Raw genomic sequence first — 14,455 nt, 5'->3', positions numbered from 1 at the left:
AGTACAGAATGAAACGAAGGAGAGTATTTGATGTTTTAACATATTCGGAAAAGAATTCGAATTTTCAAATAATATCTAAAATATTGTTTAGATTTAAAATATATTATTTTTCTTTGAAGATATTGATTATAATAAAAATATATTATATTTATTTTATAAATTTGTTTTATCTTTTAAATTTAAAATATTAGGTCAATAAATATAAATTATTGACATTATTAAAAATCTATCTTTAAAGAAGGTCAATGTCGTAAATGAAAGAAGATTCATATAGGAAAAAATTTATCAAGTTTCAACATGAAAATTGTATCGAAGGTTTTTAAGTTTCATCTGTATAAAATAACTTATGAGAAAGGTATACCAAGCTTTTTATTAAATTTGTATCAAGAGTTTTCAAATTTTGTCATAAAATTTATTGAGAGAATTTTCAAGTTTTAACATAAAGAAAGAATTTTAAAATAATAATAATAATATATATTGAGATAAATAAATATTTTATGAGATCGAACTACGTTTAATAAATTTTGGATAACTTTTTTTATAATATTTTTATATATTCTATCGTTGCAGGTAAAGAAAATGAGAGAATTTTTTTATTCTCCACACAACCTAAAAAAATGAGTAATTGATTTTTTTTTAATGTGTTAAGCTATTTAACAAATATAATCAAGAAATACAATAAATACTCAGAAAAATCTACTCATATCAAAATATATGTAATCTTTTACTTGACTAAATATCATAATCAACAAATTCAATCCTATATAATAAAGTTTTCATTAATAGTAGAGTTTTTTTTAATATTACTTAGTAATTTATTATATAATCATTAATAATTTAATTATTTATCTGAATCACATTCAATCATAATATAAAAGTTATGTGTATGTGTGACTGGTTATTAAAATAACAAGTGGTGGAACTTGCCAACTTGGTGATTACTCAATATTTACATGCGGTATTTACTAAATATGTTGTAACTATCGATATTTTTATGCTATAGGAAACTATGGATATGGAATGATTATTGTAAAACATTTGAGTATTACTTATGCCTTTTAACATATATACAATATCTATTATTTTTTTTATTAAATTTTTTTAATTATAATTAATATTGTTTATCTATAAAATCATTTAAAATTTTCATATTTTTTCTTTTCAAATCATTAAATGATATATCATTATCTAAAAAATCAAATACATCATCACTTCATGTATTTAATAAGTTCATGTCATTTATATGAAAAATAATGTTAAAAAAATAACAGAATATAAAAGTTTAAAGAAGGAAAATATATTATTAAAAATATATTTAAATTATAAAAATTAAAAAATAAAGTCAATAAAATTATGAGGACTACAAACAAACTATATTTTAACAAATCTTCTTTTAACTAGTGTAATGAACTTAATGATAAGAATTAGAATCATATCCACACAATCTTCACTACTAAAAAAATACTGATCTACATCACCATTTTTACACTGGTTAACAAAAAAACGATGTAAAAATAAGATACGGTAGCATTATTGTAATTAAGTGTAAAATATAAAGCATATTTACGTTAATTTTAAGTGGGATCGATGTAAATATGAAATGTTCTACATCAAGTTTCAAAAGAACCAATATAGTATTAAAATACGGTGACATTTTTGTGAATAAACATAAAGATATCTACGTCGGCTTACATAGTGACCCATGTAATATTGAGAAGTCTTTGCTAAACCTAAACCCCGAGCGCATGAGTTTCCCTGAAGCCCTTGCCCCTGAATCCGTTGCTCGTGAATATTGAGAAGCCTTTGCTTTCCCCCGCGCGCGCATGAGCCCTTGCCCCGCCGTTGCCCAGCCGTTGCCCCGCCCTCGCCCCACACTTGATTCGAACGGAGAGTTGCTTCTCCACCATCTCCGGTTAAATTAAAGGTATATTTGTTTTGTTTTTGACTCTTGCAGTTGCAGGTAAAGCATGAAGCATAGAAAGTAGAACTCTCTGTGAGTATGTTTTTCTATGATTGTGAGAGGTGTTAGAAATCTATAACAAAGGGTCTCTAACAAAATCTTCATTTATCTCATACCCACTCTTCAGAAGCTCTTGCAGGTTTCATAAATATTTATTTTCTGTTGTTTCCTTTTAATCTCCCCTCTTCCTTTGTGCTCAATTTTGAATAAGAACAGGTGCTTTATGGGATTGATTTTTTTTTTTCCTGTATATTTGGAAAAAAAAACTTTGTAACTTGTAATATTTGTGGAGATTGAAAGACATTTGCTAATCATCTTATTTATGAGGTTGAGACGGCAACATTCAAAGTTCACAGAGAATTCAAAACTGGGCAGAAAAACCCTGGGAAAAGATATAGGATTATGCTACCTTATTTATTTACAGACTTTCTGCAATCGGGTTTTTTTTTCATTGGATTCAATGTTTGATCCCATGATATCTGAATGAAAACGAAACATAAACAAGATTGCATATTCTATTTTGCTCTGGCATTTATAAGGATGGTCTTGTTTGATATTTTCCATTCCTTCGCTCTAAATTCTTTCCTTTTGATTTCTATAATTTAATATTGTTTGTTCTTGTGATTTTACATCCCTTGCTCGTTGCTAATATTTTCTTATTCCAAAATGTTGTGTTCAATAGTTCTGCAACTCATCATAACACTAACTGACTTTAATACTAAATTACTAATCAGTATTCAATTTTCTAGAGGTCTTGTAGATGAAAATTTCAATTTTGGATAGCTTGGAGTTTAACAAGTTTGTTTGTTGAATGGGTTATGATGTGGGACAGCTGAAAGTTATGGATTTTAATGGATAGGATTCGGGTTTTATATTGAATCAAAGGGAGAGCACAAGTATATCAAAGGCTTTGCTGGGATTAGCACGTTGCTTAAATGGTCAATTGCTGGTTCTTTTGGTGCTGCGAGTGTACCTAAAGATTTTGGTTTGTTCCAACTTCCGAGGAAAGTTGAAGGAAGAAAAGGATTGACAAGGGTTTAAGTGTTGGCTATTGTTAGTCTACACAAGAAGTTAGATTTGGGTAGCATAGAGAATCTGGATAAAAAATAAAGTAGAAATTGAGAATTAGCAAAAAATGTTTGGTCATCTCACTTGAGATCCCTTGGACATTAAATACAAGGTTTAGTTGCATAGGAAATTGAGAAGGGGGTATATGCTGCTCTACCTTGTCACTTAAAAATATAATGAATTCCTTTTCCTTGTATGATATAAAATATGTCACGCGTTACAAATTTAGATTTGTATGGTATAAAAGAATGGAAGTAAAAACAAGAAATGAAATAGGTTTCAATCATATTGAAATTGTATTAATAATTATACTTTATCATTGATATGCTATGGTCCCTCTTTCTGTGTTTTTTTTTTTCTTATAATAACTTACATATGATTTATTTGAGCATATAGGTAGATGCTAGATACCAAATCAGAGGATAGATTGAAATGCTTATGGGTTTTGCCTTAAATCCTTATAGGTCAATTACTTGAGAGGTCTTTGTATCTTTGCGTGTTGCTTAAGCTTGTTTGTTTGCTGAGAAATAGGTGTAATGCAATTCCATTGATGTAGTTTTTTGCTTGCTCAATTGATTGTCTTGCTGTGAACCATGTGTGAGCTTTTGACAAGTTTTACAACAACCATCCTTTACCTGGGTTTGTCATGGGTTATGAGAAAACATTCTAAGTTAGAATTTTGATTTCAAGCGAGTCTAATGGAATTGTGTAAATAATGTGTCCACCTCACCTGATGGGTTGTTGTTGATTGCTTGTGCTTGTATCCATAAGTTTTTCTGTTATATTGTGAAAAATGCCAATATGCATGGAGTAAATATTTCTTAATGGAATTTTAAGAATTGTATGTTGTTGTAGATTAGGTTTTGATCTTTGTTTGGTTATTGTAGATCAAGTGTCCTCACCTTATACATTTTTGGCATCTTATGTTTTATTGATTCTGGTTTTTTCAGCTGTTGCTGAAGTTGGAAGAAACAACCTTAAGACTTCAATTGAAAGTTCACAGGTAAAGATAACGATGGGACAGTTGGAGAAATTTACTTCTAATCTCATAGTTCCTCTCAAGGATCATGGCTGCCAATAGTTTAAGCTATTATATAAAAGCTTAGGAATGGTTTTATACATAATGTGCTTTAATATGTGAGAGCTCTTTGGGCTTGAAGTTGATTCTGTCTAATATGCCCTGTGCTGAAATTAAATTTTTATATTGTGAAGAGTTATGTAAAGTTGGTTTCATCATTGCTTAATCTAAAATTATTACCTAATCATATTATACTACTTGACATTATTGTGTTGTAGCCTATCAATTTTGCTTTCTGCTCTTACATTGTGTGAAGGACAAATCTCCAATAAGCTTTAGTTATTAGGTGAATTCTCATGAAAGGTTCTATATTTAACACTTATATTGTGTATTGTCATTTTCATTATTGTAGGAGGTTGCTAAGAAGTCCCTGGAAAAAGCTGTCGAGCGTGTCAGATGCCTTGAAGATGATTTAGCAAAGTCTAGGTAAGTGTTTGCGAATTTCCCATACATTATTTTCAGAAAAGTATGTCATTGATGGTCATAATTTTTTTAAATGGTTGGTTTCAGTAATTATGGATTTCATACTACTGTTATTTTTGGTACTGTTGTTCTTATGTATTAATTTAGTGTCTAAATCGATGAAAAGCAAAGATTATAATGATAAACCTATGTACATGCTACCAAAGTTGTCAATCTCGAGAGTTTACGTAATCTCGTGAAGGCTCCTTAAACTCGTATCGTAAACTCGTCTCGTAAACTCGTAAGAGATTACTCAATAAACAAAATTATAAAAATAATTAAAAATTATATAATAATTAAACATTTTAACTTTATATTAAAGAGTAAAATAACAAATTATATTAATAATAAAATAATTTATTAAATATAGCAGGATTACACTATTCTAATTTATTTTTATATATATATATAAATATTAGATAATTTATAATACAAATAATTAATAATATACATATAAAAATAAAAATATAACTATTTATACATTAAATATTTTTAATAATAAAAATTTATAGTAGTTAAACAAAATAAAAAAATTAAGAAAACAAAATATTTAAGGTCTTATATTAAATTTTGTATTACTTAAAATATTATCTAAATTATAATAATAATAATTAATAATTAATAAAGAGAGGTTACTTTCTAAAAAAAATAATGAAGTAAAAACCCTCTTAACCAAATCAAAACAAAAAATAAAACTTGGCCTATTTGGCCCATATTCCAACCCTAATTATTTTTCCTGCAATGCAACCCTTCCTCAAGCCGTCGCCGCTGCCTTCCCTCTTAGAAGAAGACAGATCTGCAGATGCCGGGGAAGACAGAGCCACTCTCAGAGAGGATAGATCGGCGGAGATTCGCCGGAGAGGAGAGGAGACTCGCGGAGGTGTCGCGCGGAGAGGAAAGGAGACGCGCGGAGGTGTCGCGCGAAGGAGGTGAGGCGCGAAGGAGGAGAGCCGTGGAAGAGGCGCTGCGGAGGTCTGGAGTGGAGAGGAGAGTAGGAGAGGTCTGGTCTGGAGTGAAAGTGCCCTAACACAACACAAAACGTGCGTTTTGTGTAAGTGGAAAAAAAAAAACGGTGATCTCTTAATATCGGAGGTAGTCTCGCGAGTTTACACGAGTTTACCCGAGTTCACCGAGATCGCTCCGAGTTCACTAAAAAACGAGTTTACCTCCGAGTTGTACAGGTAAGCTCTTGTAAACTCGTAAACTCGGAGTTGTCACTAGAGATTGACAACCATGCATGCTACTGAATTTAACAATAAAACGTATATAGACAACTAAATTCAACATGGTACTATAAAGCTTCTGCTGTATGCAGGGTCTAGGAATGGATCCTATTCCTATCCATAATGTGGGTTTATAATTGGGCTGCCTTAACCTTTCACCGTGGCCACCCTTCTTGATTATTTGTTGTATGAAGTGGCATAAACTGCTTTATAATTTTTAGTCTGCTAACCATGGAGAAGTAACTTAAATTCAGTTATGCAAAATCTCAAAAGCAATGTTGTTAAAATTGAGATTTTACCTAAGATCAGGAAGGGGAGAAAAAATTGAAATCGGGGGTTGTAAGATCCTATATTTTTTGCCTAAAATGTAAAATTATATTTCTATATTTATATTATTATAGTAATAATAATATATTTAACAGAATAGTTATAAACAAAAAAATTTAACAGAATAATTACTGTTGGATAGAAATCCCAAAATTTATGGGATATTATTATGTTGCAGAATTTCAGGGACTAGGATCTACGATTTATTCTTTATTATTGTTACTGATTTATAGGGATTCCTATTTAATTATAGGAATTGCCTATTATTTGTTTCCTTTTTTTATTAAATTTTTATTTAATATATTTAGATTTAAAATATATTATTTTTCTTTGAAGATATTGAATAGAATTAAAATATATTATATTTATTTTTATAAATTTGTTTCATCTTTTAAATTTAAAACATTAGGTCAATAAATATAAATTATTGACATGCTTAAAAATCATCCACCTTTAAAGGAGGTCAGTGTTTTTAAATGAGAGAAGATTCATATAGAAAAAGGTTTATCAAGTTTCATCATAAAATTTGTTTCAAAGGTTTCCAAGTTTCATTTGTCATAAAATAACTTGTGAGGAAGGTATATCAAATTTTTTTTATTAAATTTGTATCAAGAATTTTCAAGTTTTGTCATAAAATTTGTTGAGAGTTTTTAAGTTTCAACATGAAGAAAGATTTTTTTTAAAAAAATTATAATATATATTGAGATAAATGAATATTTTATGAGATTGGACTATGTTGAATAATTTTGTATAACTTTTTTTTATATAATATTTTTGTATATTCAATCTTCGTAGCTAAAGAAAATGAGATTTTTTTTTTATTCTCCACACAACCTTAAAAATGAGTAATTGAATTTTTTTTAATGTGTTAAGCTATTTAACAAATATAATAGAGAAATACTAAGAAAAATCTAGGCATATCAAAATACAAGTAATCTTTTACTTGACTAAATATCATAATCAACGAGTTCAATCCCATATAATAAAGTTTTCATTCTTGAATGTGAGATAATTTTTGTACACGCTTTCTTTCTCACATGGTTATTTTTATACAAATTTTTTTTTCTTCAAATTTTAATATTTTATGATACTTTTCTTTTGAGAAGACATTTCATGATACATATCTTTAAAACATTTTATATAAAATTGTAATCTTTATCTTATTTATTTAAAGGACATTTATTATTTTTCTTAATTTCATTAACTAATGTTTCTTTTTTCATTCAACATTAACAATATTTTTGCAAATTATTTGTTAAACAAATTTGTATATATCATGTTAAACTTTTTTTAAACATAATTTTAGTCTTCGTAATTTTATCTTTTAGTTCTTATAATATAAAATAGACATTTTTTTATTTTTATACTTATATTTTATAATTTTTTTTAGTTATTAATGTTAACTTTTTTTATAACTTTGCTTTCTTGTTAGTGAAGTGATCTTATTAAATTTGCGTACCTGATGATGATGTATTTGATTTTTTAAATGTTACTTAATGATTTATTATGCAACTATTAAGAATTTGATCATTTATCTGTATAATATTCAATCATAATATAAAAACAAAATATATGTGTAACTGGATATTAACATAACAAGTTGTGGGACTTGGTGGTTACTCAATATCTATATGGGGTATTTACTAAATATGTTGTAACCATTGATACTTCCTATGCTATAGGATTGTTATGGAATGATTCTTGCAAAACATTTGAGTATTACTTATGCTTTTTAACATATATACAATATCTATTATTTTGTTGACAAATTTTTTTAATTATAATAAATATTGTTTGTCTACAAAATTTTCATTTTTTCTCTCTCTTAAACTATTAAGTAACATATCATCATTTACAAAATCAAATACACCATCATCACATGTATATAATAAACTTATGTCATTCATATGAAAATAATGTTAAAAAATTAATAAAATATAAAGGTCTAAAAAAGAAAAATACATTATTAAAAATATATTTTAAATTATAAAGACTAAAAAATAAAGTCAATAAAATTATAAAGACTGCAAACTATATTTTAACCAATCTTCTTTTGACTATTGTAGTCAATTTAATGGTAAGAGTTAAAATAATATACACACTATTTTAAGATGAAATTCTTGCATCATGATTACAATTTCATATGATAAAAAAATAATGTTATTATGATAAAAAAAATAATGTTATTTCAAGTAATTTTTACATTTAATTAGTATTGCAATTGTATGATAACATTTAATTAGAATGAACTAACAATATAATAATTTTGTTAACTTTTATTATTCTTATTATTATTATTTAATCTTGTAAAGGTGCACATGGGTACAAAACGCTGTCGTTTCTTTTGCAACGTTGTGCTTCTGCATCGGTGATCTTCTTCCTCCATCGTTACCGTGGTAGGGTTCTCAGAGTTGCAGTTTCCCTTCATTTCTTCACCCTCACTCACATCAACGTCTCGATCCCTCCACCAATTACCCGCCAAATCAACAGCATCGCATGACACGCTACGATATTTCGTTACGTGCCTGCAAGTAATTAGCTGAAAAATTATTAAGCTTCTGAGAAGATCGTTAATCTCTGTGCATAGCATTGAAGCACTTGAAAGATGCAGAAATTGGGTGACTTCAAACTACCACATTTCTTCAATTACCCACCTTACTTCACGTAAATTCCCTTTTTATCTTTGTCTTTAGCTTTTTTTATGCTTTGCTTTCATTGGATATTTTATCAGGTTGCTTGTGATATTGTATTATTGTTGTGTGATTCAATTGTTTTGCCTCTTTGGTTTGCAAAGTTCGTTGCTTAGGGTTACTGATAAGATTATTGAGAGTGAGGTAGTAGTTAACCTGTGGTTCACCTTTGTTTCTACCTTTTAGTTTGCAGCCTGTAAGAGACACAAGAGAGAAGCAGATACAAGTACAACTATGGAAAGAACTTATTTTAGATTATTGTAAAACACAGAAGATATTTGTAATTGGACTTGAAGAAGAATTTCCTCTATTTACAAATCATGTAATTGAAAGTAAGCTCAAAATTCCTGCTTTTGTGTCATTTTATGTGAAGTTGAGTAGTCCCGTAAATGCTCCTTTAGTGTTTTTAGGTGAATAAATGCCCCGCCAGTTTTTTTTTGGTGAATAAATGCTTCTTTAGTTTTTGGTCTTGCGTATTTCTGTTTTTTTTTGTTGTATGATTGTTTTAGATTTTTCATCCTGCAGGGTCTCTTACCCATGAAGCCAGAGCAACTTTCCTTTCAGCATTAGTTTCTGAAGGTATGCTTCATTCATGTCTATGGATTTATAATTCTTGTATTTGTCTTAGAGAAAAATGCCTGAAGTGTGTTATTTTAATTTGGCAGGACGTGCAGAATGGATGGATAAAGGACATAGGAAGTGTCTTATTCTCTGGCATCGGATTCAAGATTGGGCTGACATTTTGATACAGTTTGTAAGTTTAGATTACGAGTTTGATACTGCAATGGTTATTTAATGCCTTGTTATTGAATTTGCTTTAATATTGATTAGGCAAAAGATAATGGACTGGAAGATGGTGTTGTGACGATAGAAGAAATACGATCTGGGACTGAATCTCAAGGAACAGGTAATCTGTTAATGCTTATGTCCTATCTATTTATTAAGCTATAATTTGTGACAGGAAAAGTTTGACGATTATTTGCTTGTTCAATTCAATTGTCTTGTGTGTTGAAGCATGCGAGTATATGTTTAGGACTTGATAGTGGTACTTTTGTTAGGCCTTTTAAATATTATTGCTTTTCAATGTGTTTCCAATCAATCTAGTTGAATCGGACCCTTTTGAACGAGATTACGTATGTGGTTTCCGGTAGTTGAGGGATAGATGGAAATTTGAAAAGATATATTTCTTTAACTGTTTTTAGACTCAATTTAGGATAAGATGAAAAGCCATCATGGCAGAGAATCAGTATCCCAAAAAGGATTTTTGGTATGACCGTATGAGCTGTGTTAAAAGAATTCAGGAATTCTTCAGTTATCCTTACGTTCTTGTTGCTTTTGAAATAGTATTTAAAGAAGTTTATGCTCTATTTTTATCTTTCTTAAGGGTGATTGGAAAGTGAGTGAGCAATGGAACAAAAACAAAGAAAACTAAAATGCAAGGGTCATCATGGGGTGGTTGACAGGTTTCTAAGATTTGGAAATTTTAAGATCTAAAACCAGTTTTTAGTTAGATTCAATTTTGTTATTTTTAGTTTTCAAATTTTAATACCATATTATCGCTTATTACTTCCTCATTGAAGTCATTTCACGGTGATGGGATGATTGGTGCTGGTGATACTAGTGGTGGGAGTGGTGGCAGTAATGTTGGTTTACTTGTGAGTTGTGACAACAGTAGCGGGGGTATTGGTGGCAACAATGTCTGTGGTGGAAACAATAATGGTGTTGGTGGCAGCGGTGATGACAAGTGCGGTGATATGCTGAGTTTTTCTAGAAAGTTGGAGGAATTGAATGATTTGATTTTACAACTTAAAAATTAAAGAGACTAAATTACTCTTTTGATCATTCTTTAATTGGTTCAATTTGGTCTCTTTATTATTAAAAGGTTCAATTCTTAAAAATAATGCAATGTTGTCCTTTCCATTCAATGTAGACTAACAACGTTACTTCATTGTACATGTGGTGGCACATGTCATTTTTTTAAATGGTGCCATTTGTACAAAAAATTAAGGGACCAAATTAAAACATTTAATAATAAAGGGATCAATTACAACCAATTAAATAAATAAAGGGACCAAAAAAATAATTTAACCAATAAAAAACTACTTATTTTTTGTTTTAAAAATTGAGCAAAAATTGATACAAAATTGATTTAAAAATCAATTCAGTTTCCTTTTAACCGAACACTTCTGTTTTTGAATTTTGTATTTGGAAACCAAAAAGGGGAAACTTGTGACTACCCCAAATGAGCCCTAAATTTAAAGAATTTAATTTTGTTCATTGTCAATTTTGGGTTACCATAGTATTATGAAGTATTAAAAGCAGTGACTAATCTCTTCTAAAAATTGTAAGGATAATGTATTTTCCTTTCAACATAGTCTATTTCTATCCAAGATCAAGATTTGAATTATGAGCAACTCTAGCAGTTTAAAGAGACTAAATTTAAAGAGATTTACCATACCATCAAAGCTGTTTAAAAAGCTATGTCAATTGAATGCTTTGATTATACAACTAAAAAGAAAGCTACCTTTTTTGGTTTTAAAAATTAAGCTTAAAGTGATTCAAATTTTGTTTAATAATCAATTCAGTTCCATTTTAACTGAACATTTCCATTTTGAAATTTGTATTTGGAAACCAGGGGAGAAAACTTGTGACCACCCCAAACAAGCCCTAAATTTAAAGGATCTAATTTTTATCCATTGACAATTTAAAGAGTCTTACCTATCACCAAAGCTGTTAAAAGCATGGTAGTAAGTATCGTAGGAATCGCGATTCGTATCGTACGATACGATACGATTCCGTGCTTCAGCGATTCGAATCGCATGGTGTATCGTTTTTGATCCTGAATCGTTTTCGAATCGTTTGTATCGGGTTTAGAATCGGAAAATCGCGATTCTGGAAGGTCTCGCACGATTCTGGGAAGAAACGGGTCGCGTCCAAAACCGGGTCGGGTCATGCGCGACCCGGTTCTGAAAACCCTAAAAAAAATGATTTTTTTTAAATAAAAAAAGACGAAACTGAGACAGAAAATGCCGATACCCATTCCTGTACATGACCCACTTAGTGGGTTTCACTTTTAGTGGTCCCTTTGTCTCGTCCAGGTTCGCAGCTTCGTTTGGATGGCTGTTTGGGTTGCTGTTCTTCGTGTTAGTGGTCCACTTGTTGCTGAGTTTATGCAGCAACAACACTAATATTTTTTTTGGGTGGCTATATTGCTGATTAGAGTAGCAAACAGTCCCTTGTATATGTATATATTTAGCAACAACAATGATTTTTTTGGAGGCTTTGTTGTTGAACTGTACAGTCATTTCTTTTGGCTTTGAGACTGTTATTATTTGTATAATTCTATCTTTGTTTGTATTTTGAAGCTTATATATTACTATATATTTATGTATGACTTCATTTTGTCTGTTTCTTTATATTAAAATGTGCTTAGAGTGCTTTTATATGTCTTGTATGCATATATATACACTATGTTTTTATTGATCACGAATCTTACGATTCACGATACGATTCGATTCACGATTCAAAAAATAAGCTTTCCGATACATTATGTGTATCTCGATTCAACTACCATGGTTAAAAGTTGTACTGCTAGGGAAAGGCTCGATTACTACTGCAATGACATTACAGTTTTCTGTTTACTGACAACATAAAATGTCTTGCTCACAGTAGATCAAATTTAAGTTCAATATTAGAACAAAAAAAAGAAAAAGGACAACCTTTTCTATTGGGAAAAATCCAAGTCCCACATCGACTAGAGATTAGGCAATTAAATAGTATATAAGTGGAAAACAACCCTCACTTTACAAGCCGGTTTTGTAGGGTTGAGTTAGGCTTAAATCTACTATTCTAAGATGATATCAGAGCTATCCTAGATTCTTAAAAATGAGTCATCTACCATTCATTGATACATGCATCATGGGCATGAGGGGGTGTATTCAAGTTCCGCCAATCTTAGATCATTAAAAAAAGGTCATCTACTATTTATCCACGTACCAAGCCCAATAGTGCTGGACATGAGAGGGGTGTATTCGGAAAAACTCAAGTCTCACATCGACTAGAGATTAGGCAATTAAATAGTATATAAGTGAAAAATAACACTCACTTTACAAACCGGTTTTGTAGAGTTGAGTTAGGCTTAAATCCACTATTCTAAAGTTTTCCCTTAAGCTTTGAAAGGATGGAAAGAATGTTAATTTGTTTTATAGTTTATTCTCTCATTGTTCATGTTACTATGCTATTAATTTCTAATTAACATTTGAATAATGTAGTACCTTTTATCCTTGCTTGCTTGTTGCATTCCCACTTGTAGTTGACTTGTTTTGTAGTGTATAGTTCTTGGGTTACATCCTACCCATGTGTCAGTAACCGGTTCTTGTTTTGCCCTGTGTGGGAAGTAAACCACACAGAACCCAGCAAGGCTATTGATATGACTGTGATCCATTAGTTACTATTATATGCCACTAACAATGGCCCGTGGTGTTCGTATATTAAAACAAAGATTTAAAACTCCTTGATGCACTGAATTAAAATTCCGTTGTGTGTTCTTGTAGCATATAACTTAATCTAGTTTGTGTAATTTGATGACATCTATGGCAACCTGCCTGCTTATAAGGAACATCTTATGGTGCTAAGTAAATTTTCCTATTGCGAGTATTGACCCCTATCCTCGTCGTGAAATGGGAAGTGTTTAACTTCACCTTGAGTGTTGTCACTTCTCTTTATTTCCCCGTTTATAAACTTTTTAGGCTCTTTGTATTATAAATATATATTTTCACGTAATCATTTAATCCCTAGTTAATAGAATGACATTGGAACAATTCCTATAATTTAAAGATTAATTAGGCGAGTTAAAGTGTTTACATGCTAAAGAGATATGTCATAGTAGTTTTACCCTTTTCTACCATTTTTGACCGATAAAAGAAAAAGAGATATGTCATACAGTTCAGGGAGATTGAATACTCTTTTTCTTAATATATTTTAGTTATTTCCTACGTGCTGGGCTTTGCAATTGTTTTGACTCATTATTTTTTATATTCCACAGAGCTTCATGGAATAGATCGAACTATTTTGAATCGTGCACTGAAACTATTAGAACAGAAGGGAAAGCTTGTGGTCTTTAAAGGAACTTCAACCGATGATGGAGTTAAATTTTCTCTATAATTTTGTGTTTGAATCTATTGAATCTCGGGGGATTTTAAATATGTTCAACAGGGGGAATCTTTTGCTATCTACCTCGTGAGTTTGTTGACGTGCAAGATGTGTAAGAAAAAACTGTAATTAATTGCTATTGAATTTCATTTCGGGTGCTTCGTTAAGAGTTTAGTTTTGTAGCCATTCGTGGTTAAATTAGTGAAACTATGCTGCCTGAGAAATCATGAAATTCATAAATAGAAGGTGGCGTTCCATTGTGCCAAAAAATTTATCCTGGTTTAAAAAATTGATGCTGTTGTTACTATAAAAAAAATGATATGCTATTTTTCAATGGTTGTATATGTCTGCATCAGTCCATCAGTTACTCGTACTACTGCGAAGTTGTTTTCATAAATTAATAATAGAATGATTTTGAATGCCATTTAGTTTTAAGTCTTGATGAAAGCACCAGTTGCTTTTAGAGTTTAGCGTTAGCAACCATGATTGCTCCCCT

General features: G+C 30.2%; 1 protein-coding gene across 1 annotated transcript; it reads left to right on the top strand.

Annotated features, from left to right (window-relative positions):
* The first annotated feature begins 1,745 nt into the window (after positions 1 to 1,745).
* Positions 1,746 to 14,301, top strand: LOC109793157 (vacuolar protein sorting-associated protein 25). Its single transcript, XM_083067490.1, has 9 exons — positions 1,746 to 1,785; positions 1,925 to 1,960; positions 3,979 to 4,031; positions 4,459 to 4,532; positions 8,995 to 9,140; positions 9,334 to 9,387; positions 9,474 to 9,562; positions 9,640 to 9,715; positions 13,853 to 14,301. The coding sequence occupies exons 1-9, from the start codon at positions 1,746 to 1,748 to the stop codon at positions 13,969 to 13,971; spliced, it is 687 nt and encodes a 228-aa protein (XP_082923616.1). The 3' UTR covers positions 13,972 to 14,301.
* Positions 14,302 to 14,455: the final 154 nt, after the last annotated feature.

The sequence above is a fragment of the Cajanus cajan genome, chromosome 11, assembly GCF_000230855.2.
Source record: "Cajanus cajan strain Asha chromosome 11, NIPB_CcT2T_4, whole genome shotgun sequence".
NCBI classification, from domain to species: Eukaryota; Viridiplantae; Streptophyta; class Magnoliopsida; order Fabales; family Fabaceae; genus Cajanus; species Cajanus cajan.
This window is presented reverse-complemented; position numbering and strand designations above follow the sequence as displayed.

Coding starts and splice junctions, on each gene's coding strand:
- LOC109793157 (XM_083067490.1), top strand. CDS start 1,746: ATGAGTTTCCCTGAAGCCCTTGCCCCTGAATCCGTTGCTC. Junction 1,961..3,978: donor TTTGACTCTTGCAGTTGCAG/GTAAAGCATGAA, acceptor TGGTTTTTTCAG/CTGTTGCTGAAGTTGGAAGA. Junction 4,032..4,458: donor CTTCAATTGAAAGTTCACAG/GTAAAGATAACG, acceptor TCATTATTGTAG/GAGGTTGCTAAGAAGTCCCT.